This window comes from Medicago truncatula, chromosome 6 (assembly GCF_003473485.1).
Source record: "Medicago truncatula cultivar Jemalong A17 chromosome 6, MtrunA17r5.0-ANR, whole genome shotgun sequence".
NCBI lineage: Eukaryota > Viridiplantae > Streptophyta > Magnoliopsida > Fabales > Fabaceae > Medicago > Medicago truncatula.
In genome coordinates, this window is record NC_053047.1 from 20,705,310 (window position 1) to 20,730,912 (window position 25,603).

A 25,603-nucleotide genomic window follows, 5' to 3' on the forward strand; every position below is an offset into this window, starting at 1 on the left:
TTCATTTTTTCCGTTAATTTACGCAACCTAAAACTCTATTCGTTAATAGCGTAGTTTGACGTCTTTTTTGAAAAATAAACTTAGAAATGCATATATACAATTACAACGCTTTACTCTCAGGTGCGATCATACCAGCACTAATGCACGGATCCCATCAGAACTCGCAGTAAGCGTGCTTGGCGAGAGTAGTACTAGGATGGGTGACCTCCTGGGAAGTCCTTGTGTTGCACCTCTTTTTGCCAAAATTTTACGTCGCTTTTGAAAAATAAACTTCGATTGTATTTCATTTTTTCCGTTAATTTACGCAACCTAAAACTCTATTCGTTAATTAGCGTAGTTTGACGTCTTTTTTGAAAAATAAACTTAGAAATGCATATATACAATTACAACGCTTTACTCTCAGGTGCGATCATACCAGCACTAATGCACCGGATCCCATCAGAACTCGCAGTTAAGCGTGCTTGGCGAGAGTAGTACTAGGATGGGTGACCTCCTGGGAAGTCCTTGTGTTGCACCTCTTTTTGCCAAAATTTTACGTCGCTTTTGAAAAATAAACTTCGATTGTATTTCATTTTTTCCGTTAATTTACGCAACCTAAAACTCTATTCGTTAATATCGTAGTTTGACGTTTTTTTGAAAAATAAACTTAGAAATGCATATATACAATTACAACGCTTTACTCTCAGGTGCGATCATACCAGCACTAATGCTTCGGATCCCATCAGAACTACGCAGCTAAGCGTGCTTGGTCGAGAGTAGTACTAGGATGGGTGACCTCCTGGGAAGTCCTTGTGTTGCACCTCTTTTTGCCAAAATTTTACGTCGCTTTTGAAAAATAAACTTCGATTGTATTTCATTTTTTCCGTTAATTTACGCAACCTAAAACTCTATTCGTTAATTAGCGTAGTTTGACGTCTTTTTTGAAAAAAAACTTAGAAATGCATATATACAATTACAACGCTTTACTCTCAGGTGCGATCATACCAGCACTAATGCACCGGATCCCATCAGAACTCGCAGTTAAGCGTGCTTGGCGAGAGTAGTACTAGGATGGGTGACCTCCTGGGAAGTCCTTGTGTTGCACCTCTTTTTGCCAAAATTTTACGTCGCTTTTGAAAAATAAACTTCGATTGTATTTCATTTTTTCCGTTAATTTACGCAACCTAAAACTCTATTCGTTAAATATCGTAGTTTGACGTTTTTTGAAAAATAAACTTAGAAATGCATATCTACAATTACAACGCTTTACTCTCAGGTGCGATCATACCAGCACTAATGCTCGGATCCCATCAGAACTACGCAGCTAAGCGTGCTTGGCGAGAGTAGTACTAGGATGGGTGACCTCCTGGGAAGTCCTTGTGTTGCACCTCTTTTTGCCAAAATTTTACGTCGCTTTTGAAAAATAAACTTCGATTGTATTTCATTTTTTCCGTTAATTTACGCAACCTAAAACTCTATTCGTTAATTAGCGTAGTTTGACGTCTTTTTTGAAAAATAAACTTAGAAATGCATATATACAATTACAACGCTTTACTCTCAGGTGCGATCATACCAGCACTAATGCTTCGGATCCCATCAGAACTACGCAGCTAAGCGTGCTTGGTCGAGAGTAGTACTAGGATGGGTGACCTCCTGGAAGTCCTTGTGTTGCACCTCTTTTTGCCAAAATTTTACGTCGCTTTTGGAAAATAAACTTCGATTGTATTTCATTTTTTCCGTTAATTTACGCAACCTAAAACTCTATTCGTTAATTAGCGTAGTTTGACGTCTTTTTTGAAAAAAAACTTAGAAATGCATATATACAATTACAACGCTTTACTCTCAGGTGCGATCATACCAGCACTAATGCACCGGATCCCATCAGAACTCGCAGTTAAGCGCGCTTGGGCGAGAGTAGTACTAGGATGGGTGACCTCCTGGGAAGTCCTTGTGTTGCACCTCTTTTTGCCAAAATTTTACGTCGCTTTTGAAAAATAAACTTCGATTGTATTTCATTTTTTCCGTTAATTTACGCAACCTAAAACTCTATTCGTTAATATCGTAGTTTGACGTTTTTTTGAAAAATAAACTTAGAAATGCATATATACAATTACAACGCTTTACTCTCAGGTGCGATCATACCAGCACTAATGCTTCGGATCCCATCAGAACTACGCAGCTAAGCGTGCTTGGTCGAGAGTAGTACTAGGATGGGTGACCTCCTGGGAAGTCCTTGTGTTGCACCTCTTTTTGCCAAAATTTTACGTCGCTTTTGAAAAATAAACTTCGATTGTATTTCATTTTTTCCGTTAATTTACGCAACCTAAAACTCTATTCGTTAATTAGCGTAGTTTGACGTCTTTTTTGAAAAATAAACTTAGAAATGCATATATACAATTACAACGCTTTACTCTCAGGTGCGATCATACCAGCACTAATGCTCGGATCCCATCAGAACTCGCAGCTAAGCGTGCTTGGTCGAGAGTAGTACTAGGATGGGTGACCTCCTGGGAAGTCCTTGTGTTGCACCTCTTTTTGCCAAAATTTTACGTCGCTTTTGAAAAATAAACTTCGATTGTATTTCATTTTTTCCGTTAATTTACGCAACCTAAAACTCTATTCGTTAATTAGCGTAGTTTGACGTCTTTTTTGAAAAAAAACTTAGAAATGCATATATACAATTACAACGCTTTACTCTCAGGTGCGATCATACCAGCACTAATGCACCGGATCCCATCAGAACTCCGCAGTTAAGCGTGCTTGGGCGAGAGTAGTACTAGGATGGGTGACCTCCTGGGAAGTCCTTGTGTTGCACCTCTTTTTGCCAAAGCAATTTTACGTCGTTTTTGAAAAATAAACTTCGATTGTATTTCATTTTTTCCGTTAATTTACGCAACCTAAAACTCTATTCGTTAATTAGCGTAGTTTGACGTTTTTTTGAAAAATAAACTTAGAAATGCATATATACAATTACAACGCTTTACTCTCAGTGCGATCATACCAGCACTAATGCACCGGATCCCATCAGAACTCCGCAGTTAAGCGTGCTTGGGCGAGAGTAGTACTAGGATGGGTGACCTCCTGGGAAGTCCTTGTGTTGCACCTCTTTTTGCCAAAATTTTACGTCGTTTTGAAAAATAAACTTCGATTGTATTTCATTTTTTCCGTTAATTTACGCAACCTAAAACTCTATTCGTTAATTAGCGTAGTTTGACGTCTTTTTTGAAAAATAAACTTAGAAATGCATATATACAATTACAACGCTTTACTCTCAGGTGCGATCATACCAGCACTAATGCTCGGATCCCATCAGAACTCGCAGTAAGCGTGCTTGGCGAGAGTAGTACTAGGATGGGTGACCTCCAGGAAGTCCTTGTGTTGCACCTCTTTTTGCCAAAATTTTACGTCGCTTTTGAAAAATAAACTTCGATTGTATTTCATTTTTTCCGTTAATTTACGCAACTAAAACTCTATTCGTTAATTAGCGTAGTTTGACGTCTTTTTTGAAAAATAAACTTAGAAATGCATATATACAATTACAACGCTTTACTCTCAGGTGCGATCATACCAGCACTAATGCACCGGATCCCATCAGAACTCCGCAGTTAGCGTGCTTGGGCGAGAGTAGTACTAGGATGGGTGACCTCCTGGAAGTCCTTGGTTGCACCTCTTTTTGCCAAAATTTTTGTTCTTTTGTTAATTAGCGTAATTTTACGTCGTTTTTGAAAAATAAACTTCAATTGTATTTCATTTTTTCCGTTAATTTACGCAACCTAAAACTCTATTCGTTAATTAGCGTAGTTTGACGTTTTTTTGAAAAATAAACTTAGAAATGCATATATACAATTACAACGCTTTACTCTCAGTGCGATCATACCAGCACTAATGCACGGATCCCATCAGAACTCCGCAGTTAAGCGTGCTTGGGCGAGAGTAGTACTAGGATGGGTGACCTCCTGGGAAGTCCTGTGTTGCACCTCTTTTTGCCAAAATTTTACGTCGCTTTTGAAAAATAAACTTCGATTGTATTCATTTTTTCCGTTAATTTACGCAACCTAAAACTCTATTCGTTAATTAGCGTAGTTTGACGTCTTTTTTGAAAAATAAACTTAGAATGCATATATACAATTACAACGCTTTACTCTCAGGTGCGATCATACCAGCACTAATGCACCGGATCCCATCAGAACTCCGCAGTTAAGCGTGCTTGGGCGAGAGTAGTACTAGGATGGGTGACCTCCTAGGAAGTCCTTGCAATGCACCTATTTTTGCCAAAATTTCTTGTTCTTTTTGTTAATTAGCGTAATTTTACGTCGTTTTTGAAAAATAAACTTCGATTGTATTTCATTTTTTTCCGTTAATTTACGCAACCTAAAACTTATTCGTTAATTAGCGTAGTTTGACGTCTTTTTTGAAAAATAAACTTAGAAATGCATATATACAATTACAATGCTTTACTCTGAGGTGCGATCATACCAGCACTAATGCTTCGGATCCCATCAGAACTCCGCAGTTAAGCGTGCTTGGTCGAGAGTAGTACTAGGATGGGTGACCTCCTGGGAAGTCCTTGTGTTGCACCTCTTTTTGCCAAAATTTTACGTCGCTTTTGAAAAATAAACTTCGATTGTTTTTATTTTTTCCATTAATTTACGCAACCTAAAACTCTATTCGTTAATTAGCGTAATTTGACGTCTTTTTTGAAAAATAAACTTAGAAATGCATATATACAATTACAACGCTTTACTCTCAGGTGCGATCATACCAGCACTAATGCTTCGGATCCCATCAGAACTACGCAGCTAAGCGTGCTTGGTCGAGAGTAGTACTAGGATGGGTGACCTCCTGGGAAGTCCTTGTGTTGCACCTCTTTTTGCCAAAATTTTACGTCGCTTTTGAAAAATAAACTTCGATTGTATTTCATTTTTTCTGTTAATTTACGCAACCTAAAACTCTATTCGTTAATTAGCGTAGTTTGACGTCTTTTTTGAAAAATAAACTTAGAAATGCATATATACAATTACAACGCTTTACTCTCAGGTGCGATCATACCAGCACTAATGCTTCGGATCCCATCAGAACTACGCAGCTAAGCGTGCTTGGTCGAGAGTAGTACTAGGATGGGTGACCTCCTGGGAAGTCCTTGTGTTGCACCTCTTTTTGCCAAAATTTTACGTCGCTTTTGAAAAATAAACTTCGATTGTATTTCATTTTTTCCGTTAATTTACGCAACCTAAAACTCTATTCGTTAATTAGCGTAGTTTGACGTCTTTTTTGAAAAAAAACTTAGAAATGCATATATACAATTACAACGCTTTACTCTCAGGTGCGATCATACCAGCACTAATGCACCGGATCCCATCAGAACTCTGCAGTTAAGCGTGCTTGGGCGAGAGTAGTACTAGGATGGGTGACCTCCTGGGAAGTCCTTGTGTTGCACCTCTTTTTGCCAAAATTTTACGTCGCTTTTGAAAAATAAACTTCGATTGTATTTCATTTTTTCCGTTAATTTACGCAACCTAAAACTCTATTCGTTAAATATCGTAGTTTGACGTCTTTTTTGAAAAATAAACTTAGAAATGCATATATACAATTACAACGCTTTACTCTCAGGTGCGATCATACCAGCACTAATGCACCGGATCCCATCAGAACTCCGCATTTAAGTGTGCTTGGGCGAGAGTAGTACTAGGATGGGTGACCTCCTAGGAAGTCCTTGCGTTGCACCTCTTTTTGCCAAAATTTCTTGTTCTTTTTGTTAATTAGCGTAATTTTACGTCGTTTTTGAAAAATAAACTTCGATTGTATTTCATTTTTTCCGTTAATTTACGCAACCTAAAACTCTATTCGTTAATTAGCGTAGTTTGACGTATTTTTTGAAAAATAAACTTAGAAATGCATATACAAAGGAGAAAGAGATTAACAGAAAGTTGTGATAGAAGCTTCTGAAGAGTTAGAAAAGGAAGAAGAGGAGCCTGAGTTGAAGAAGACTAAGAAGCCTTTGTCAATGGTGTCACCATGTTTTGTAGTCACTCCTGCAATGAAACGTATGGCCATGGAATATTCTAAAGATGCCATTGCTGAGAAGAAAGAACTAGTTGAACTTTACAGACAGCAAAGAGATGAGAAGCTCAAGGCTGCGGGACTTCTTGAAGTGGATCCTCAATCTGTTGAGAATGCTTCTGAGGTTGTGTCTCTGACTGTTGAAATTCAAGAACAGACAGTTAAGGAAGCAACTGTTCTGTTACAAGAAGTTGTGCCAAGAGGAGAGGGCACATCAGAAGCTCATGCATCAGAATCTGAAGCCACTATCTCAAACAGTCTGAAAGGTATTCCTGGTTCTTCACACTCTGTTGAATTTGTAAATGTAGAATCAGATTCAACCCCATCTATCTCATCTGACTCAACCTCATCTTCTTTCGACCTAGATGATATTACACTTAGTCAGAAGTATAATATCCATTCTAAAAACCATTCACCATCCTCCAAAATCCACAAAGAACCAGAGTCTAGTATATTTGAACATATCAACGACCTAGCCTCACAAAGGATGAAAGTGACTGAGCACTTACCACCTGATCACCCTCTTAACTGTGACACAACCTTTCTCAGACCTCTATCTGTAGTTTTACCAAAAACCAACCCAAAACCATAAACAGCCTCTGAAGTAGCTTCAACAGAAGTTATTTCAGAACAACCCGAACCTCAACAACCATCTTCTCCATCAACTCTATCTTCTTTAGAGAAGCATTTAGGTGGTGAGATGTGTTTAACTCCACAAAAAGCCTCTAAGACAGTTCCTGAACAGACTGTTTCAGAAAACCAACAATCTGAACCCTCCACCTTTAACCTCTCTGAACAATTTGTTCCTAAACAAACTGTTTTTGAGCAACCTACCCTTGAAACTCAATCTGAACCAGAACCTATGATCTCATCAGATGTCTCTGATGCCGAGGAAGAGCTTTTTAACTCTTCTTCTGATGTGATCATGGAATCTGTTTCTGATCACCTACCTACCTCCTCAAACAGCCATCTGTAACACCCCATTCCCAAATATAATTTATTTAATAAAATAAACACACATCAGAGTAATAAATCCAAATGGGCATGTCACACTGCATTTTCAAATTTCTGAAATAGAATATAAAAATCTATTTATTAAACATCCAATGAAATCATCATTTAATATGCAGCGGAATATTATATTCGAAACGTCAACAACTGTTTAAACCTCCAAATAATATCTTGGCATAAAAAGCCTCAACCAGAATAATTCATCAACCATAGGGCTACAACAACAATAACCAAAATTTGATACATAGAATGAAAGAAAACAATAAAATCCCATCCCACGTATCAGAGCCCTAGACACTTTGAGCCACCACCTACTACTCAGGATCACCTGCAAGTTACCCATAGGAAGGGCAACATTTCCAAGCAGAAGGGGTGAGATTCTCAATCAATAAAAATAATATATAATGACATCAATTGAAAATCTAACACCTTACAACATCAATGATTATTCAATAAGCATAGGTACTTCATAATCAACAACAATCATTCAAGTATAGAATTCAATCAACAATGCAACTCATGATATGACATGACACCCCCCTTTAATACTCCTCAATAAATGCAAATATGCATGTGGTACCATAATTCAGGGCCATGACCCACACCGCTGTCGAATGGTTAAAGCATTCTCAGCAGGACCTAAGTCCTCACCGCTCCACACCGCTTTGAACAACTAGTGTTCCACCGCTTTGAACGACAAGGCGTTCCAGAGCCGAAGCTCTCCCACTTTGATGTTTATGCAACTACCCCCCTTGTGTATATCTACATACAACTCAACTATTACATATATTTCATACGACGTACTACTCCACAACTCGACAATCCAGACTTACACAATTATTTATAATTATGCACATGCATCAATCACATTCCACATGTTATATATATATATATATATATATATATATATATAGACACATTCACTCATTTGCTTACACAATCATCTCCAACATTTACTAACACCCATCATATCCAATCACCGGCTTGTTCTAACAGGATTTGGTCATCTACACCAGGGTTATATTAGTTAAAGAGGAAGTTAAAGAACGCTCAAGAAGTCCCCTCATGCACTAAGCAACAGTTCAGAAAAGGCTGACTAAGGTTCACTTCGCTTAAGCGACGGCTAGTTCGCTTAAGCAACCAGCTTACAGTAGGTTCTGGGTTCAGTTCGCTTACGGGTCGCTCACGGTTCGCTTGAGCGAACTTTGGACAGAATCAAAATGGTTTTTCGCTCACAGGGTCGCTTACCATTCGCTTAAGCGAATTCTTGGCAGAACCAAACTTAATTTTCGCTTACCAGTTCGCTCACGGTTCGCTTAAGCGAACGGGTAAAATCGCATTCTGGGCAGCTTGCTTGAATGCTCGCTTAAGCGACGGATGCTTCGCTTAAGCGACCATTCATCTGGGCAGTGCAAAACCTACGGTTTCAGACTTCTTCTCACTCCAAAAACCCCATTTTAATCCCCTGATCACCCAAAATGTTTTCCAACAGATGTTTACAGTTCCTATATACAACTAGGCATTATAAAGAAACACAATTCAACCATCAACAACAACAATTACAGAATCATTCTACCATCATCCAAATATTCATCAATCTATACAATTCATCCAAAATTCAATCAATTAATGGATTACAGCAACAACATGGATTAAGCTTTCATTCTTAACATTAAATTCCAAGAAAACTAACATCATCTTTACTCATTCCATCAGAATCATCATCAAACCCTAACTTTCATATTATTTTCCAAAACTATTCAATTAGGTCAATTTTAGAAATTATAGATTATGATTATTGAGAGATAGTCTCACCCTTACCTTAGTTTTGCAGAAAATTAGACAACAAGGATCGATTTCTAGGCTCTCCTCTCTAGCTCTTGCTCTTCTACTCCCTTTTCCCAAAACTTGTCTGTTGTACGTGAAACTGTTTTCTGACTATTCCTTTTCCTAACTCCCCAAAACTATAACTCCCCCTATTACATTAAACTCCCTTAATTTTTATTAAATTCTAATTAACTCCCTAATTTCTAAAATAATATTAATTTCCACTTATTTTAATTATTATTATAATAAACTATATAATAAAATGCACACACCACATAAATCACCAAAAATCATATAAAATCACATTTAAGACTCCACATAATTTAAAATAAAATAAAATAATAACTAGGGCGTTACACCATCAAACTTCATATAATTTAGGCATTCAACCAATCAATTCTCCAAAGCCATCAAAGATACCCTCACCTCCAACCATCTTTCTTGATTCTACATTACTAACAGATGTGTGTGAGAAAATCTTCAAGGAATTGAATCAACTCATTCAAGCTAGAAATGATTTGATTTATCAGGATGACTATGAGAAGTAGTGGAACAGACTGAATGAAAGAGTTGACTACATTCTATCTGCTCTTAAGAGAACTTGTCTGGATGAGCAAGATATAGCTCAGAAGAAGTTTCAAGATTGGCTGAAAGGAGTTGATAACAGTCTTCAAGAAGTCAAAATCCTGAAAATATGGGTGCAGAATCCTCCTAGCTTAAGAGGAAGAGAAGCAGCTGACTTCATTCCCAATTTTGTGCATCCCAGAAATTTGGATTTATCCTTCTTGAGTTCAGTTAACTTCCAGTCAGAATCTCCAAACCTTGAACTGATTCAGAGGAATGTTGCTTCGGAAGAAAAAGTCAAGAAGCTTCAGAAGGACTTATTAGAGCAGAAGGTACTTTTGCTCGAATACAAGGATGTTACTGAAGCTAAACTGGCAGAAGCCAGAACAAGAGAAGAGATCTTGATCAGAAGCAATGAAGAATTCAAGAAAGAGATGAAGCTTCAGCAAGAGTCATTGCAGAAGCAGCAAGAAGAAACAAACAAGTTGCTTAAACAGATGATGGAAATGTTTAGTAAACAAGCCAACCCTTAGTTGCACACATTTGTTTTAGCTTGTTTTTTTTCTAATTGTTTCTGAACTCATTTATGCTTCTGATTAATATATATTTTTGCTCTGATATTGTTAAGTGCTTCTGATTTATTTCTCACCTTCATATTTTTTTACTCTCTTTCGTTTTGTCTTTCTTCTATATTTTTTTGTTGATGACAAAAGGGGGAGTAATTGTATAATATTTTTAGGCTCTGAGCCCCATTATTTGAATCAAATTAATTTAATAGAACCAACTTCTAAACTCTTAGTATTTTAAATACTTCTGAAAAAAAAATTATTACCATGTGCGCATTTTATTGAAAATTTAATTAACTTGTATAGAACTTAGGGGGAGCTTACAAACCTCACCTTAAAGGTCTATTGGACTCAGGGGGAGCTTACAAACCTCATACCTAGAAGTCAACTTGTTAATTAGATCAACAACAATTGAACACTTTAAATACTATTGTCTGTCATCATCAAAAAGGGGGAGATTGTTGGAACAAAATGTGTTTTACAATAAATCTTAATGAGTTTTGATGATAACAAGATATTAAAAATTGTCAATTGGTTATTGCTAATATTTGTTCAAGTGTACAGAACCATAGCCAAAGTTAATCAATTTCAATAGGTCTTGGAAGAACAAAAGAGAGCAAAGGAACCATCAAGAAGAGGAACCTAAAGCATTTGAAGAAAAACTGCGACTGAAGCTATGAAGTATTTCTGAAGTTTCAAGTGCCTCTGAAGTAATGACGTCATCAGAAGCAAAGTTCATCAGAAGCAAAATTTCATCAGAAGCTATATCATCACCAGAAGCTACAGTTGATCAGAAGATTCAATCTGAAATCTCAAAAGAGCTGTCTCTTGAAGTTAACCTCGCCTAAGAGAGCGAAGGATCAAAAGGGAGGTGCCAACGTTCATTTGAAAAGCACTGGGTGCTTGTCCTTCATTGAAGAGTTGACAAAGTACAAGTGTACAACCACTACCTCCACGACCCTGAGTGTGTCCTCGCTACAAGACAAGATAACAGCTCTGCCTGCAGAATTGTTCCTTCAAGATAGGAATGAATTTGAAGTCGATCCTTCATAGGACTACATCCAAATCAGACAAAAGATTACTGGTGGATGATCAAAGGAACTCAACGACTCTTTAGACGTGCTTAAGATCTCAACGTCTCTCTACACACCTCTATATAAGGAAGTGAAGACTTGAAGATCAGTAGAGACGTTATCACAAGTTAAAAGCGTCCAAACTCTGCCAAATTTGTTTCTCAAAAGCACTTTGAATTTCTGCACTGATTTGATATATCTTAGAAATTCTTAAGTCCAGAGTCTTTTATTGCATTGTATTGTGAACACCACTGATTGTATATCAAGTGTTAAAAGTCAAACAATTTTCTGTGTAATTCTGTTTGATTAGAAGTCTCTTCCTTTAGTGCTTGAGCATAGGAAGTCTCTCGCCTGCGTGCTTGAGCATTTGGGAAGTCTCATACTAGATAGTATTGAGCAGTTGTAATATGTGTGATTATTTCTTAGTGGAAGGAACCATGATAATTGCTTGTGTCTCTGTTTCTTTTCTCTACTCTGTTTTTTATTCCGCTGCGTATCCGATTCTGAACATCACATCAGAAGCACTCTCAACCAGCTTCTGAAGTGATATGAGAAGAAGAATTTTCTGAGAAAAAGAAAACACAATTCAACCACCCCCCTCTTGTGTTTTGCTCATCTTCAAGCAGTTCCAGGCCTTCACATACTTAGAATGGGGGAACAGAGTTAGATTAGGTCTGCTTCTTGTTTGACATGCTGTTATTTGAACAATCTGGACATCCCGGAATGACCTTATGTTTGGTGGTGGCGTACAGCGTGTGGAGCCTTTGGTGGATAGAGAAAAACTCTTAGTTTGAAAGTGGAATATGCTGAAAGAGTTATCTTAAGAAAGCATATGACCGTTGAAGAGCCGTAATTGGATGCTCTGCTCCCAAAAGACTTTAGAAGGGCTGGAAAAGGTGGGTGGCTTGCAAAAAATACGATGGCGGGATCTCAGTTGATAGAAAGAAACCATTTAATCCAAAAAAGGGAAACTGATCTCAAAGGGACTATAAGTAATTTGACAGAAACAAGTAATGGAAATGAGCAGACATCCGTTACAAGTAGCAGCGCCGCAACTCCCTTACCCGATTTATTGAAAAGTAGATGTATAAATCCAACCATGTTACTAAATAAGCTTCTGGAGCTACATCGAAGAAAACCCAAACTCGAAAAATAAACGAGTTGATTATGCTGGTCTTCCGCAAAGTTCTGTTGGAATGCTTCCAGCTTCATCACCAGCAACTTCCATCATATTTCGGAAATTCCTTCTGCTTTCGTAATAACATCCTACCTTTCTATTCTACACATTTAAATAACTGAAATTTCACTTTATAATATAATGATATTTAGCACTGCCATGGAATGTGGTTGATAACATTTCAATGCCACTAGACTTGACTAGAGTGGCAAACAATTCAACAATCATAGTTAATTTAAAGTACATACATATCTTTTTGGATATTCTATTTAATTAATTTCAAGCTGAAATCCCAAAGTTTCTTTGCCAAATCAGTGTCTTTTGCCTGTGAGCTTGGTTCAACCACATTACTGTCAGAAAAAAACTTTCCACTAATACCATTCAGCTGTGGATTCAATGCTACATAGCATGTTGTTGCTGCTCCCTACAATGAGGTTGAAATTGAGTATTGAACTATTAACTTCTCTTTTTGATTAAGTAAATAATCAATGATTATCATTAGATCGAGCTGTGTTAAAAATAAAATACCTGCTGGACACTTTTAATTACAAATTCCCCAAGAACATTTAGTAGACCTGTATGATTCAGAGAGAAACATAACAATAAAACTTAGTAACATTCATAATTAATCTGAACGGAAAAAGCTGGTACTGCAATTAAGTTTTGTTAACTATAATAGTTCAATTTTGTTTTGATGAAAACTAAATAGTATTAAGTTTTAACTATGTGGTCAAATGCAAGTGGTTAATGAACTTAATTAAGGTCGAATCGATCATTTCGACGAACAATTATTGGTTAGACTTATCTCTCGTACGAATTCCAATTTACTAGGGCTCTTTTCCCGTATGTACCGGAGATTTAATACAAAAGAAAGGTAAAATGTGATGGTTACCTTTCGGGATAGTTTGACCAACCTCAGGACTAACAATGTTGGTGATAATAGCTCCTGGATGAAGAGAATTTGCAGTAATATTAACCCCATCTTCCTGATCAAGATGCAACAATTAATAAAAGATATATTAGTGTTTCACTGAAAGTGAATGAGGCAAAACCAGAGGTCCATATTTACTCACAAAGAAAAGAAAAGGAAAGTCATCAAATAGAAATTAAAAAAAAAAAATATGATCTCATTATTAATCCAAACAGGAACGGCGTGAATAGGTAGGTGGCCCTTGAATTCAACAAACTCTGATATCATGTTGAAATTTGGAGCCTAACTCATCCTTACAAAACCAACTTATAAGGTGAGGATTGTCTCCTCTATACAAACTCTTATCAAGAGTCTTATCTATCCGATGTGGGACTTTGGTTTTTGCAAATAGATATCAAAGCTACTTGTCCTACAAAACCGGTAAGGTAGAGTCCAGAAGACAAAAATTCCAACTTTTATTGGCCATCATTAACCTTTTAAATAGTTGTTTTATTGTTTAAAGAACAATGGCATCATATTATGGTAACTAAAATAATGTTAGCAATATCATCTTACTTTGAGATATCTTGCAAGTTCATTGGCATGTAAAATGTTAGCAAGCTTAGATTGACCATATGCCTTCCATCTGTCGAAACTGTACACAGAGGAAGCAACAATAATGAATTATAAACAATACTTCTTACCAAAAACACCACAATAATTGTGTACTTAAAAGTAAGCACGATAAGGTTTACTCAGCTCGAGAGGAAGCTAAGCGATTAGGGTTTTAGGTATATTTTTTGGTCCTCATGAGAGTGATAAATAGGGTGGTATTATAGCACTCTTTATCCCCTTTTTCTGTAACAGCTTTTCCATAGTTATCCGGTTAGTTTCCTATTGTGAGCGGCGTGTGGGCTTTTCTTATGCGTGAAGGCACGACTGAGAGGGCGGTTTGCTACTCTGGGTGGAGCCCCGTTTTTAGGCGAGGTGCTTTATGACAAGCTTATAATGATCCACAGCCCTCAAAGCCAGTGGCGGATCTTGAGTTTATTTCTCGGGGGTGCCAAAGAGTTTTAGAATATATACTAAAACGTTTCAAAAATTAATCAATATTGCAAATTGGTGTGATGGTACAATTTCATAAATGTAACTTGAGGGATGCCGGTTCAATTCCCATTAGGACCATTTTTTTGCGTAAAATATGAAGAATTCGCTGGAAAAATATAAAAAAAGGGTGCCATGGGGTTCAAAGTCATGACATTTACTTGCTTTAAAGACCGCTGGAACAACAATAATTTAATGTAATGTTATGGATAATATGCTATTTATATAAATGTTGGGGGGTGCAGTGGCACCTGGGGGTCTCTGAAGAGATCCGCCCCTGCCCAAAGCATGAGCCTTGTTAAGGGTGAGGTGCTTTATGGCAAGCTTATAATGACCCAAAGCCCCCAAAGCATGAGCCTTGTTAAGGGCGGGGTGCTTTACGGAAAGCTTATAACGATCCACAGCCCCCAAAGCATGTGCTTTGTTATGGGCATGATGCTTTAAGGCAAGCTTATAGCTGTCCACCCCAAAGCACGAGTCTTGTTAAGAGCGAAGTGATTTAAGACAAGCTTATAGCGGTCCAAATTGTATCTTCGTGCTTAATTTCTACATTCAACTAAGGTTTCCACAAGTCTATACTACTACAACTACATCCATGTGCATCAAAATAATAAATACCAAGAGAGTTTGACACAACATTCATTCCTAAAACCTTAAGGTACCGAGTATATGAGTCATTTGTTTTATATATTAGGGAAATGTTAATGAGTGTCCTCGGGGATCTCTTTAAGCACTTTAATTAGTAGGTTTTTTATGAAAAGTTGGTTATTGAGTGCATCGGAAATTGTAATAGTTAACTTTTTAAAATAATAATTGTTAAATTTAGGATGCTTAAAGAGTGTCCCGAGAACACTCGTTAATAAGACCCTATAATTATTATTCATCCAGATCATTCCTAATTGATGTGAGACTGTACTCACATTTGATTGCCAACAATCTTTCCTTAAGGGTGAGACTTGTATGTTACTGAACTTGCACTTTCGTTACCAACCAACATAATAAGCCACCTGACTCCACCGCATAGTTTGGAAGACCTTTTTTACAAGGTTACATTACATCTTGATCTACCCCACTCCCCTTCAAGGTCAATCTAGGGCTCTAATACCACTGGTTGGGGGAGTCTAAGGAACATGGGAGCAACAAAGGGTTAAAGACCATGTTCATGCATGTTTAAAATAGCAGTGTGTTTGACGAAATCATGTTGACTTACTATGATTCTGTCACATTTACTGCAAATCCAAACATGCACAGAGATTTTGACACTACATCTTTATTCAAATATTACGATGTCCGGTATTTAAATCTCTTTTCTTGTACACCATATACTTTATGTAACTCATTCCTAGGCGATGTCAAACTATCAATGACATGTGACAATAATAAATTTATACAAAGCAAGCCATAATGTAACATCCTATATTACATATAGTCATCAAAAATTACTAATATAAACCTAAAATCGACAATAACATTTTGCACATGTATATGATGATTAAACAAAAATTGAGTCTACTAAACAACTATGAAGCATGGACTCTGACATGGACACCTGACGCACGACACTGACACGAACACATCGACACCGCTAATGTAAAAAATATAGGACACCGATACCGCTACATATATGTTAATTTATTTAAAGACGGTCTAAAATGGAAATTAAAATACATATATAAACATCTAACTTAAGCAATTTATTTCATTAGAAAAAGTTCAACAAGATATCATAGTATTTGACCTTTATTTATTCATCTACTATGAAAAAAGCTAAAAAATGATATAATCAACTCTTGTATCTATGGTGTGTGGAACAAGAGAGAAAAATTGTTTTAGATATTTGTGTGACTTGTCCGACACGGCTCGTATGAGTGTTATACAGGTGTCGGACACCGATCGTAAGAGTGTCGAAGTAAAGAAAAAAACAATTATTTTGGACACCGGTTCGACACGTGTCGTACGGGTGTCACAGGAGTGTCGGACACCGCGACACGCCTAATCCTAGAGGTGTCGGTGCTTCATAGCTAAACAACCTATATTAAGGATTCCTGTGTTCTTACCTTGACTCATCATTAATTTTTTCAAAAAGGATTCCTTCAGGATATGTGTAATTGTGACCATCAGATGAGACAATAATAATTCTTCCTTCTTTCTTGCTTTCATTAGCTGTTTTCTTCATAGTGTCTAACAAAAGGTTTGTTAAAAGAAAATGACCTGTGAAATAAATAATAAAAAATAATTAAGATTGTTTTCACTCTCTTCTCTGACTATGCATTAAAAAATTAAAGTAGAAGAGTTATTTAGTGTTTTATATAAACTACCAGTGAATTATCAAACTCAAAAGAATTCATGTTACTAAATATGAGACAATTCCTACATACCTAAATAATTTGTGGCAAATTGTAGTTCAATGTTGTCTTTGGACAGTGTGAAAGGTGCTGCACAAATTCCTGCGTTGTTTCTTATAATTACAACAACAAAAAAATGAAAAACATTACTGATCTTGTATGTCTGTGCTTGTGGTTTGTGTATAAAAAGAGTAACTAAAAACTATAGGGGAATTAGTCACTTTAGTCCTTGAATAGGAAAGGAGTAGTCACTTTAGTCCCTGAATGCTGAGAAATTGCAAAACAGTCCCTAAATATAGGCTATGTTAGTCAATTTCAGGGACTAAAGTGACCAACGGAGTCTACATTCAGGGACTAAATTGACTAATGAAGTCTGCATTCAGGGACTAAATTGACTAACAGAGTCTGCATTCAGGGACTATTTTGTAATTTATCTGCATTCAGGGACTAAAGTAACGACTCCTTTTCTATTCAGAGACTAAAGTGACTAATCTCCCAAAAACTATATTACCTACTGTGTCACATATAAGTTTCTTTTGTCATTTTCACATGATTAAGAAAAAGTAAGTAATATATTTCTTAAGGAAAATGCTAACGAGTGTTTCAGAACACTTATTAAGGACTTTAAATGGTAAGACCAATAAACAAAACATTGATAGTGTAGCTCATGTAATAGTTTTCTTACATGAGAATGTTCAATGGAAGAGAAGAGGAATTGAATTCTGATGCAAATTTTCTAACAGATGCCATTGAACTTAAATCTAACTCCATCACACTAACTTTAGCTTTAGGAATCTCCTTAAGTATTTCTTCTCTAACAACTTTTCCAGCATTAATATTTCTCACTCCCATAATCACATGAACACCACGCAAGGCAAGAACTCTTGCAGTCTCAATGCCAATACCATGTGTTGTTCCTGTAACAAAAATAATACAGGGAAATTATTATTATCAAGTTAGTCCCTATAATTATTTGCATATTTATATAACTTGGTCCCTATAATTTGCAAAAATTGCAAATTGGTCCATAAATTTTAAAGGCTAAAACATGGTTTTAGTCCCTGCAAATATGCGTCGTTTTGATTTTAGTCCCTGTAAAAAAAAATGTTTTTGGTCCTTGCAAAATTTTGTTTTTGAAAATAGTCCCTGTATAATGTGCCAAAAACTACAAAATTGGTTCAGTTATAATGTGCCACATATGTAAATCATCACAAAAGTGGGGTCAGGGACTATTTTCAAAAACAAAAAATTTTCCAGGGACCGAAAACAAAATTTTCTTTTTACAGGGATTAAAACCAAAACGAGGCATATTTGCAGGGACTAAAACCATATTTTAGCCAATTTTAAAAAAGGTTTAAATAGGTCTATCGTCCCTGCAAATATAGGTCATTTGAATTTTCATCCATGAAGTTACTAATCAGATGTAATTAGGACCATTTTTCAAATGATTAATATTTGCAGTGGTAGATTGGCAAAATTAGTAACTTCAGGAACGAAAATTCAAATGACATATATTTGCAAGGACGAAAGACCTATTTAAACCTTTAAAAAATTACAAGTTGGTCCCTATTTATCATATTTTACTCTAACCACACAAAGCAAGATAATGATATTAAAGAGAAAGTAGTAATAGAAAGTAATATATGTAACCTGTAACAATTGCAGTAAGACCACTCCCATGAATCCCATGAGTAACCTCCTCTGCAGTTGAAGATAATGAAAACCCAGAAGAAGTCATGACAAGAATAGTGTGATTCTCTGTTGCTCTTGTTGTGTGTGTGAAGAGTGTGATAACAATGTTGTATTGTACTTGTAGTAGTTGATAAAGTGATGCCATTGCCGTCCATAATTGAATGTGATTGGTCAAAGTTTCTGGTGTTTTCTTCTTGAATTTTTCCTATGCTTACGTTTATCTCTGTTCGGTGGTTTTTGTTTATATATGTATGCATGCAGTGGTACCATAGCCGGCTAAATATACCGCACACCAACCAAGCTGGGGGCAATCCATTTCATCTATGGTTGGCTTTATGGTGATAAAAATTTGTAAGCAATAATCGAAACTAAATTTTTAGAGGAACACACTTCGATATCTTAAGTCAATATTATCAAGCCAAACCGAGTAGGTTCTTACATGATCAATGGTTTACTTGAAAATATTTAAAATATTTTCAAGTAAACCATTAATCATGTAAGACAAAAAAAAAACAACTTTTTTCATTTGATATAATACATCTTAATACATCATAATTTTGTTTTATAAATGATAAATGAATATACATTAGTTATGGCGATCAACATCTTAACTAGGCTGACAACTAGAGTTACCAAAATATGATGTTTTACAATCTCAACTCGTGTGTCAAATGCATTAAGAACGAATAGTTGACTTGTCCAAAACGAAAGTGCAGGGCTAAAGTATGTTTATGTTTTGGCCCCCTTATAAAACAAGTTTTTCTATATAAACCCTCCATATAAAATAAATTTGGGCCCTACAACCACGGGCCTTAAAATTGATGAAGCATCGATATCTGAAATCTATCCTACACCTTGCGCTGTAACACCCCGTTTTCTCAATATAAAAATTTCTAAACATTTATCAAAGTAAACAGCATAAACGTGATATCACATTATAACATAATCCAAAATCAGTTAAATAACAATTTAACCTTCAACAAATTACTTAAACAATGCAGCGGAAAAATTGTTTCGAAATCCATAAATCACTTTGGCACGTAGACCCCATCAAAGTATTTCAAAAGTTAATCAACATTATAAAAATAACATAAATGTTCAGGTAAGAGAATGAAGCATGCATAACAAACACCCAATCCCGTTACGTATCAGAGCGACCTAAACGATTTAGTGAGGCAAGGCCACTCACGACAGCAAACTGCACACTTAAGCACGATCACCTGCAAGTTACTCATACGAAGAGCAACATTTTCAAGTAGAAGGGGTGAGATTTCATAACACAATAACATTAATCAATATAATTCGAAATCGTAATTAACATCATAATCAGTCTTAATCAACATTGCATCTTTGATAAACAATTATCAAGTAATCACAGCTTCAATCATCATCAATAACATAAACATCTTTAAACTCGACAAATGCGACAATGCAACTTAGACACTTATATGCATGTGGTACCAATCGTCATCATAGTATTAATATACTTTAATCGTGTGGAGGACAAAACTCCTATCGTGTGGAGGACAAAGCTTCGATCATGGTGAGGACAAAGCTCAATGAATGCTAATGCATGGACTCTATCAACAAAACATCTTAATCAACTTATCACTTATACATCCAATAATTTGGAGTTCATCATCAACTTAATTCAGACTCATGCAACTTAGTTAAATAACAATTGCAGCATAATCAAATCACATCAAGCTTAATAACAATTCATTCTCAACAATTTCTTGATCATTCAATAATAATTCAAGTAAATGCAATCAATCCATAATTCACTTTATATTCACTTAACATTTCATAAAAGCTTCACAGTTCTCAGTCAATATTTTTAATAAGTCTCATTAGTACCTAAAGTTCCTATCCTAACCAATCCAAACAACTCAGGTCTCACAATCCTCAAATGCACTCAGTTCTGGAAGTGCTCGCGAGGCGAGAGCATCTGCTCGCCATGGCGAGTACAAGCCAGATTTCCAACTAAGGTTGTTCCAGGTTCAATCTTGTTCTAAAACATTCTCTAATCAATAGTAGACACCTAAAGGTACTCAAAGGCATCTAAGGTTCAACTCAAAAGTCAAAAACTCAGAAAATGACATGCTCTCTGGTCAAGCTCGCAATGGCGAGTAGGGTTGCCCGCTGTGGCGAGCTACAACAAGTAACTCGTGAGGCGAAGGGTTAAGGATCGCGTGGCGAGCGATGAACATTCATCACTCGCGAGGCGAGGATCATTGCTCGCTATGGCGAGCGATGAACTTTGGCTCGGGCAGAATGCAGTTTTTACAAAAATTTCATCAACTAACATAGTTCTAAGCCTAATTTCGATTCCAGAATTCATCCTAAACATATTCTAAGGTTATAGGACAGTTTCTACATCAATCTAATCAAGTTTTACCATTTGATCATCAATTTTAGGGATTTGACCTAATTTCAAAACTTTTCTAAATCAATCATAACTTTGTCAATTAATCATCAGAATTATAACAATCAATGCTACTGAATTATTAGTCTCACCCTTACCTTAGTTTGAAGAAATCGCAGCTCTCGTAGGTGATTCTCTCTTCTCTAGCTTTTTCTCCCTTTTCTCCAAAAACAGTCGTACGTACTAATTTTCTACAACCTAGGTCTTTCTTTTTATATCTCTTCCCAATATCTTATCTTATCTCACTTTCTCCCCCAAAACTCTCTAAAATCTCAAAACAGCCCTCAACTAAATATTTTTCTTTTCTTATCAAATCTTATTTTATTTAACAATAAAATAAGTCTCATAATCTTATCAAATCATCAAAACACATCAAATCATTCAAATCAACTTATGTAACGCCCTAGTTTTTATTTTTATTATTTTAGAATTATTTAGAGTCTTTTATGTGTTTTTAAATAATATATGTGAATTATGTGGTGTGTAGTATTTATTTATATAATTTATTTAATATAAATAGAATAATATGAGAAATTGAATTATTTAGGAGGTTGGGGAATAATTAGAAATTAATAGTAATAAAGGGGATTAATGAGAAAAGAGGAGTTATACTTTGGAAGTTAAGGAAAGAATAAGGGAGAAATAGTTTGTACGTACAACTGAGAAGTTTGGGAGAAAAACCAGAGAAACCATGAACGAGGGAGAGCTAGAGCAAGAGAGGATCGTTTTTGCTGTAGATTGTTCGTACGTTTTTCTTCTAAATTAAGGTAAGGGTGAGATTATCTTGCAATGATCTTAATATGCAATTTCTGAAAATTAATCTAATTGGTTGTTCATAAAGATAAAATTGGGAATTAAGGGTTAATGATGACTATGAAAAGATTAGTGTCAAAATTGTGTTTAATGTGTTGTAATTGGGTGTTCAGAATGATTCCTAATTCTTAATGTTGCTGTAATCAGAATTTGAGAGAGATTAATGTTACCCTACCCAGATGAGTGGTCGCTTAAGCGAGCTACCCGTCGCTTAAGCGAGTATTCAAGCTAGCAACCCAGAATTTGTTTTTAGCCGTTCGCTTAAGCGAACCGTAAGCGAGCCGTAAGCGTAGGAACCTTTTACTTACGACATTGAGTTCGCTCGAGCGAACCGTGAGCGAGCGAGAATCCAAACTTCCTGTAGCTGGTCGCTTAAGCGAGCTGAGCCTTAGTCAGCCTCTATCTGAACTTTGCTTCGTGCACTAGGGGACCCTTTTGAGTATTTTTAAGTGTTTCTTTTAGCTTGTATAACCCTTGTATAGGCATCAAATCCTACTTAAACACAATGATAATTGATTTGGTTAATTTTTATGAATTTTGGAGATGTTGAAGTACTTGAACTAAGTGAATGAACATGTTGCATTAAAAGGGGTGGCGAGTCATATAAATACATATGCATTTGTTGAAGTTGTATGTAGATATACATAAGTGGGTCAATTGCATAAGCATAAAAGCGGTGAGGGCTTCGGTCTTGGAACGCTTTGTCGTTCAAAGTGGTGGAACACTATGTTGTTCAAAGCGGTGTTAGCGGTGAGGACTCATGTCCTGATAAAAGAATGCTTTAACCATTCTATAGCGGTGAGGGCTCCGGCCCTGATATGGTACCACATGCATTGTAGAGGAGTCTTAGTGGAGTTGTGGAGTGTGCATGAGTCTATGTCGTTGGTCTTTGATTGCCTGGTTGTTGATATTGATAATGATGATACTTATAAATGTTGAAAGAAATTATTATGATGATAGGGTGTTAGATTGATTTGATGTTATTATATATTAATTTAATTGTTTGAGAATCTCACCCCTTCTGCTTGAAAATGTTGTCCTTCCTATGAGTAACTTGCAGGTGATCCTGAGTAGTAGGTGGTGGCTCAAAGTGTCTAGGGCTCTGATACGTGGGATGGGATTTTATTGCTTGAATTCTTTCCTATGTATCAATTTTTGAATGTTGCTGATGTAGCCCTATGGTGATTGAATTTATGTTGAAATGGCTTTTATGCCAAGATTTATTCATGGAGATTTGAACAGTTGTTTGTCATTTGATGCAAATTATTCCGCTGCAAATTGATGTTATTTTTATGGAAGATGTTTATTAAATAGTTTTATATCTTATTTAATAAATTTTGAAAAGTAGTGTAGCATGCCCATTGGGGTTTCACTCTGATGTTGAAAATATTATTATTTTATTGATTTTGGGAAACGGGGTGTTACAACTTAAATCAACAAAACTCACACATATATTATATTAATATAATATAATTGCCTAAACTCGATTAAATAAATAATTAAACGAAAGTGAGCGTTACATGCGCCGCAATACGTATCGGGAAAGTATCCGGTGATTAAATTTTACTTTTTAAAAAAACAATTGTCCAATACATCTCAAATACATCTGGGACACGTGAGGGATACAACAACGAAAACCGATAAGGATACATGATTTTTCTATTTTTTTTTATATGGTTGCCTTTATCTACCAAGCATCCTTCCACCCGATGGTCCAACATATTAGTGTTAATAACGAGTGGAAAGGTCTCATTAGCGTCTCCACTGATCTTTTCGTCGCCAGTGAATCACAAGGTTGGTCTTGTCTTCATTCTTTTTGCAGTTGGAGTTGTATTGTCTGCCACATGTGATTCGGCGGCCTTCCTCTTGGGTGTTCTGCTTGGGTTTGAGTCTAGGACGATGGAAATCTTTTGACCCTTGTCCGCTTCTCCGGGGATGAGTGAGCTCTAGGGTGTCTTTGATTTGAGATGCAGTCAGTGCTTACCGTCTTGCCGAACGAGGCTTATTCTCGCTTCCCACCCCTCTTCCATGCATTTATAGTGAACCGACCCAATCTTCCTTTCTTTATTATCTCTTTAATCGTGTCATAGAGCTAGTAACAGTCGTCGATGTTGTGGCCGTAGAATTGGTGGTATTGGTAGTACATTGTCTTATCCGTGCTCCTGGATTCCTTCAATGGCTTATGAGGGACGATACATGCCTCTCTGAACTCTGTGCCAAGGCAATCGCGGATGATGGCTTCCCTTGATGAATTTAAGGGAGTTTATTTCTTGCTTCGTTGCCTGGCACTCCCGTGATACGATTTTTCGAATATCGCTTATGACGGTTCCTTTTTCCATGGACGTGGTGTAACGCCCGTTTCGAATTATTTAATTATTTAATTGAGTCTAGAAGTTATTTAGATGAATTATATTATATTTATATGATATATACGTGATTTATGGTGATTAAGATGAGTTGATGTGATTCTATGTGATTTATGAGGAGTTGTGGCTTATTTTATTGTTTAATAAAATAAGATTTGAAAATAAAATAAATATTGAGTTTAGGGGTTGTTTTGAGATTTTAGAGAGTTTTGGGGGAGAAAGAGAAATAAGATAAGATAGATGGAGGATATATAAATAGGAAGACCTAGTTAGGAAAAACATTTGTACGTACGATCGTTTTTGGAAAAGAGGGAGAAAAAGCCAAGAGAAGGGAAACCACCAAGAAGGGCTGCGATTTTGATCTATAAGATAAGGGTGAGACTAACTTGCAATTCTATTAATCTATATAATTCTGATGATCATATTTAGCAAGTGTAGGATTGAATTAGAGAAGTCGGAGAATTAGGGTTAATGATAGAATTTGATGATTAAACGGTGAAAAGTTGTTAGATTGATGTAGAAAGTGTCCATAGACCTTAGATAATGATTATGATGAATTCTGGAATCAAAATTAGGCTTAAAACCATGAGAATTAGTGATTTTTATGAAAAACTGCACTTCTGCCCGTAGCGACATTCATCACTCGCCTCCCGAGCCATGATCCTCGCCACGGCGAGTGATGAACTTCATCGCTCGCTCGCGAGCAAACCTTACCCGCCTTGCGAGTTGCACCTTGGAGCTCGCCATAGCGAGCAGATGAACTCACCTCGTGAGCTTGACCAGAGAGCTTGCAAGATTTCGTGATTTTGACTTTTGAGTTGATCCTTAGATGCTTTTGAGTGCCTGAACATGTCTAATAATGATTAGGAAAGAATGTAGAATGAGATTGAACCTGAAAAGATTTAGAATGAAACTTTTGGAAATCTGACCTGAACTCGCCACGGCGAGCAGAGGCTCTCGCCTCGCGAGTGACCCAGAAACAGAGTGCCTTGTTAGGATTTTGCGATCTATGTCGCACAAGTTGCTAAGAGTTGAACCTTGGGGTAGCACTGAGAATTAATGATGATGTTAATTATAATCTGTGAAGCTGTTGAAGATGTGTTGATGTTGATTATGATGTGATATAATGTTATGTACATTACTTGAAATATGAATGTATAATTGAGATGTTGTTGACTTGCATTTGATATTATTATGTCATGTTGTTTTGTATACTTCCTGTGTTGTTGTTGTTATTTAACTAAGCTGCATGAGTCGGTCTAAGATGATGAAGATGATGATGTTCCAAATTATTGGATTATATAAGAGGTTGTCGATTTAAGATGTTTAAGAGGTCGAGTCCATGCATTAGTATTTCATTGTTGGGGGCTTGATGCCCTGGAGCCTTGTACTCAACACGATGGAGCTTTAGCTCAAATAGCGATGGGGGCTTGATGCCTTGGATTGGTACCACATGCATATAAGAGGTCTAAGTTGCATAGTCATATTGTCGAGTCAAAGATGATAAGTTGCTAAGATGTTGAGTTGTGTTCCATTTATGAACTATTTATGAAGTGATATGTGATATATTATTATCCATGATGTTATTATGATGTTTCCAAGTTGTTAAATATAATTGTTGAATTATATGTTTAATATTATTGTTTTGTGAAATCTCACCCCTTCTGCTTGGAAATGTTGCTCTTCGTATG

General features: G+C 36.3%; 1 protein-coding gene, 18 non-coding genes and 2 pseudogenes across 19 annotated transcripts; 20 read left to right on the plus strand and 1 right to left on the minus strand.

The window, feature by feature from the left end:
- The first annotated feature begins 118 nt into the window (after positions 1–118).
- Positions 119–233, plus strand: LOC120576197 (uncharacterized; annotated as a pseudogene).
- Positions 234–401: 168 nt separating this feature from the next.
- Positions 402–518, plus strand: LOC120576714 (5S ribosomal RNA). Its single transcript, XR_005642792.1, has one exon. It is a non-coding gene; the product is annotated as a 5S ribosomal RNA (ribosomal RNA).
- A 166-nt stretch (positions 519–684) lies between these two features.
- Positions 685–803, plus strand: LOC120576646 (5S ribosomal RNA). The gene has a single exon (XR_005642724.1). It is a non-coding gene; the product is annotated as a 5S ribosomal RNA (ribosomal RNA).
- Positions 804–970: 167 nt separating this feature from the next.
- Positions 971–1,087, plus strand: LOC120576715 (5S ribosomal RNA). The gene has a single exon (XR_005642793.1). It is a non-coding gene; the product is annotated as a 5S ribosomal RNA (ribosomal RNA).
- Positions 1,088–1,253: 166 nt separating this feature from the next.
- Positions 1,254–1,370, plus strand: LOC120576165 (5S ribosomal RNA). The gene has a single exon (XR_005642280.1). It is a non-coding gene; the product is annotated as a 5S ribosomal RNA (ribosomal RNA).
- A 168-nt stretch (positions 1,371–1,538) lies between these two features.
- Positions 1,539–1,656, plus strand: LOC120576743 (5S ribosomal RNA). The gene has a single exon (XR_005642821.1). It is a non-coding gene; the product is annotated as a 5S ribosomal RNA (ribosomal RNA).
- A 167-nt stretch (positions 1,657–1,823) lies between these two features.
- On the plus strand, positions 1,824–1,941 carry LOC120576575 (5S ribosomal RNA). Its single transcript, XR_005642653.1, has one exon. It is a non-coding gene; the product is annotated as a 5S ribosomal RNA (ribosomal RNA).
- Positions 1,942–2,107: 166 nt separating this feature from the next.
- Positions 2,108–2,226, plus strand: LOC120576647 (5S ribosomal RNA). The gene has a single exon (XR_005642725.1). It is a non-coding gene; the product is annotated as a 5S ribosomal RNA (ribosomal RNA).
- Positions 2,227–2,394: 168 nt separating this feature from the next.
- Positions 2,395–2,511, plus strand: LOC120576726 (5S ribosomal RNA). The gene has a single exon (XR_005642804.1). It is a non-coding gene; the product is annotated as a 5S ribosomal RNA (ribosomal RNA).
- Positions 2,512–2,678: 167 nt separating this feature from the next.
- LOC120576330 (5S ribosomal RNA) lies at positions 2,679–2,797 on the plus strand. The gene has a single exon (XR_005642408.1). It is a non-coding gene; the product is annotated as a 5S ribosomal RNA (ribosomal RNA).
- A 169-nt stretch (positions 2,798–2,966) lies between these two features.
- On the plus strand, positions 2,967–3,085 carry LOC120576398 (5S ribosomal RNA). Its single transcript, XR_005642476.1, has one exon. It is a non-coding gene; the product is annotated as a 5S ribosomal RNA (ribosomal RNA).
- Positions 3,086–3,252: 167 nt separating this feature from the next.
- Positions 3,253–3,366, plus strand: LOC120576209 (uncharacterized; annotated as a pseudogene).
- Positions 3,367–3,533: 167 nt separating this feature from the next.
- On the plus strand, positions 3,534–3,649 carry LOC120576766 (5S ribosomal RNA). The gene has a single exon (XR_005642844.1). It is a non-coding gene; the product is annotated as a 5S ribosomal RNA (ribosomal RNA).
- A 193-nt stretch (positions 3,650–3,842) lies between these two features.
- LOC120576651 (5S ribosomal RNA) lies at positions 3,843–3,959 on the plus strand. The gene has a single exon (XR_005642729.1). It is a non-coding gene; the product is annotated as a 5S ribosomal RNA (ribosomal RNA).
- A 166-nt stretch (positions 3,960–4,125) lies between these two features.
- LOC120576481 (5S ribosomal RNA) lies at positions 4,126–4,244 on the plus strand. The gene has a single exon (XR_005642559.1). It is a non-coding gene; the product is annotated as a 5S ribosomal RNA (ribosomal RNA).
- Positions 4,245–4,441: 197 nt separating this feature from the next.
- LOC120576475 (5S ribosomal RNA) lies at positions 4,442–4,560 on the plus strand. Its single transcript, XR_005642553.1, has one exon. It is a non-coding gene; the product is annotated as a 5S ribosomal RNA (ribosomal RNA).
- Positions 4,561–4,727: 167 nt separating this feature from the next.
- On the plus strand, positions 4,728–4,846 carry LOC120576648 (5S ribosomal RNA). Its single transcript, XR_005642726.1, has one exon. It is a non-coding gene; the product is annotated as a 5S ribosomal RNA (ribosomal RNA).
- Positions 4,847–5,014: 168 nt separating this feature from the next.
- Positions 5,015–5,133, plus strand: LOC120576649 (5S ribosomal RNA). Its single transcript, XR_005642727.1, has one exon. It is a non-coding gene; the product is annotated as a 5S ribosomal RNA (ribosomal RNA).
- Positions 5,134–5,300: 167 nt separating this feature from the next.
- On the plus strand, positions 5,301–5,419 carry LOC120576362 (5S ribosomal RNA). The gene has a single exon (XR_005642440.1). It is a non-coding gene; the product is annotated as a 5S ribosomal RNA (ribosomal RNA).
- A 168-nt stretch (positions 5,420–5,587) lies between these two features.
- On the plus strand, positions 5,588–5,706 carry LOC120576548 (5S ribosomal RNA). Its single transcript, XR_005642626.1, has one exon. It is a non-coding gene; the product is annotated as a 5S ribosomal RNA (ribosomal RNA).
- A 6,666-nt stretch (positions 5,707–12,372) lies between these two features.
- LOC25496527 (short-chain dehydrogenase TIC 32, chloroplastic) lies at positions 12,373–18,468 on the minus strand. Its single transcript, XM_024785640.2, has 8 exons — positions 18,267–18,468; positions 17,302–17,533; positions 16,650–16,729; positions 16,329–16,482; positions 13,744–13,822; positions 13,150–13,243; positions 12,786–12,832; positions 12,373–12,681 (listed from the first exon to the last, which is right to left on the minus strand). Exons 1-8 carry the CDS (start codon positions 18,451–18,453, stop codon positions 12,523–12,525), a joined length of 1,032 nt encoding a protein of 343 aa, XP_024641408.1. The 5' UTR covers positions 18,454–18,468; the 3' UTR covers positions 12,373–12,522.
- Positions 18,469–25,603: the final 7,135 nt, after the last annotated feature.

Coding starts and splice junctions, on each gene's coding strand:
- LOC25496527 (XM_024785640.2), bottom strand. CDS start 18,453: ATGGCATCACTTTATCAACTACTACAAGTACAATACAACATTGTTATC. Junction 17,534..18,266: donor TCTTACTGCAATTGTTACAG/GTTACATATATT, acceptor TTTTTGTTACAG/GAACAACACATGGTATTGGC. Junction 13,823..16,328: donor AAAATTAATGATGAGTCAAG/GTAAGAACACAG, acceptor CTCTGTGTACAG/TTTCGACAGATGGAAGGCAT.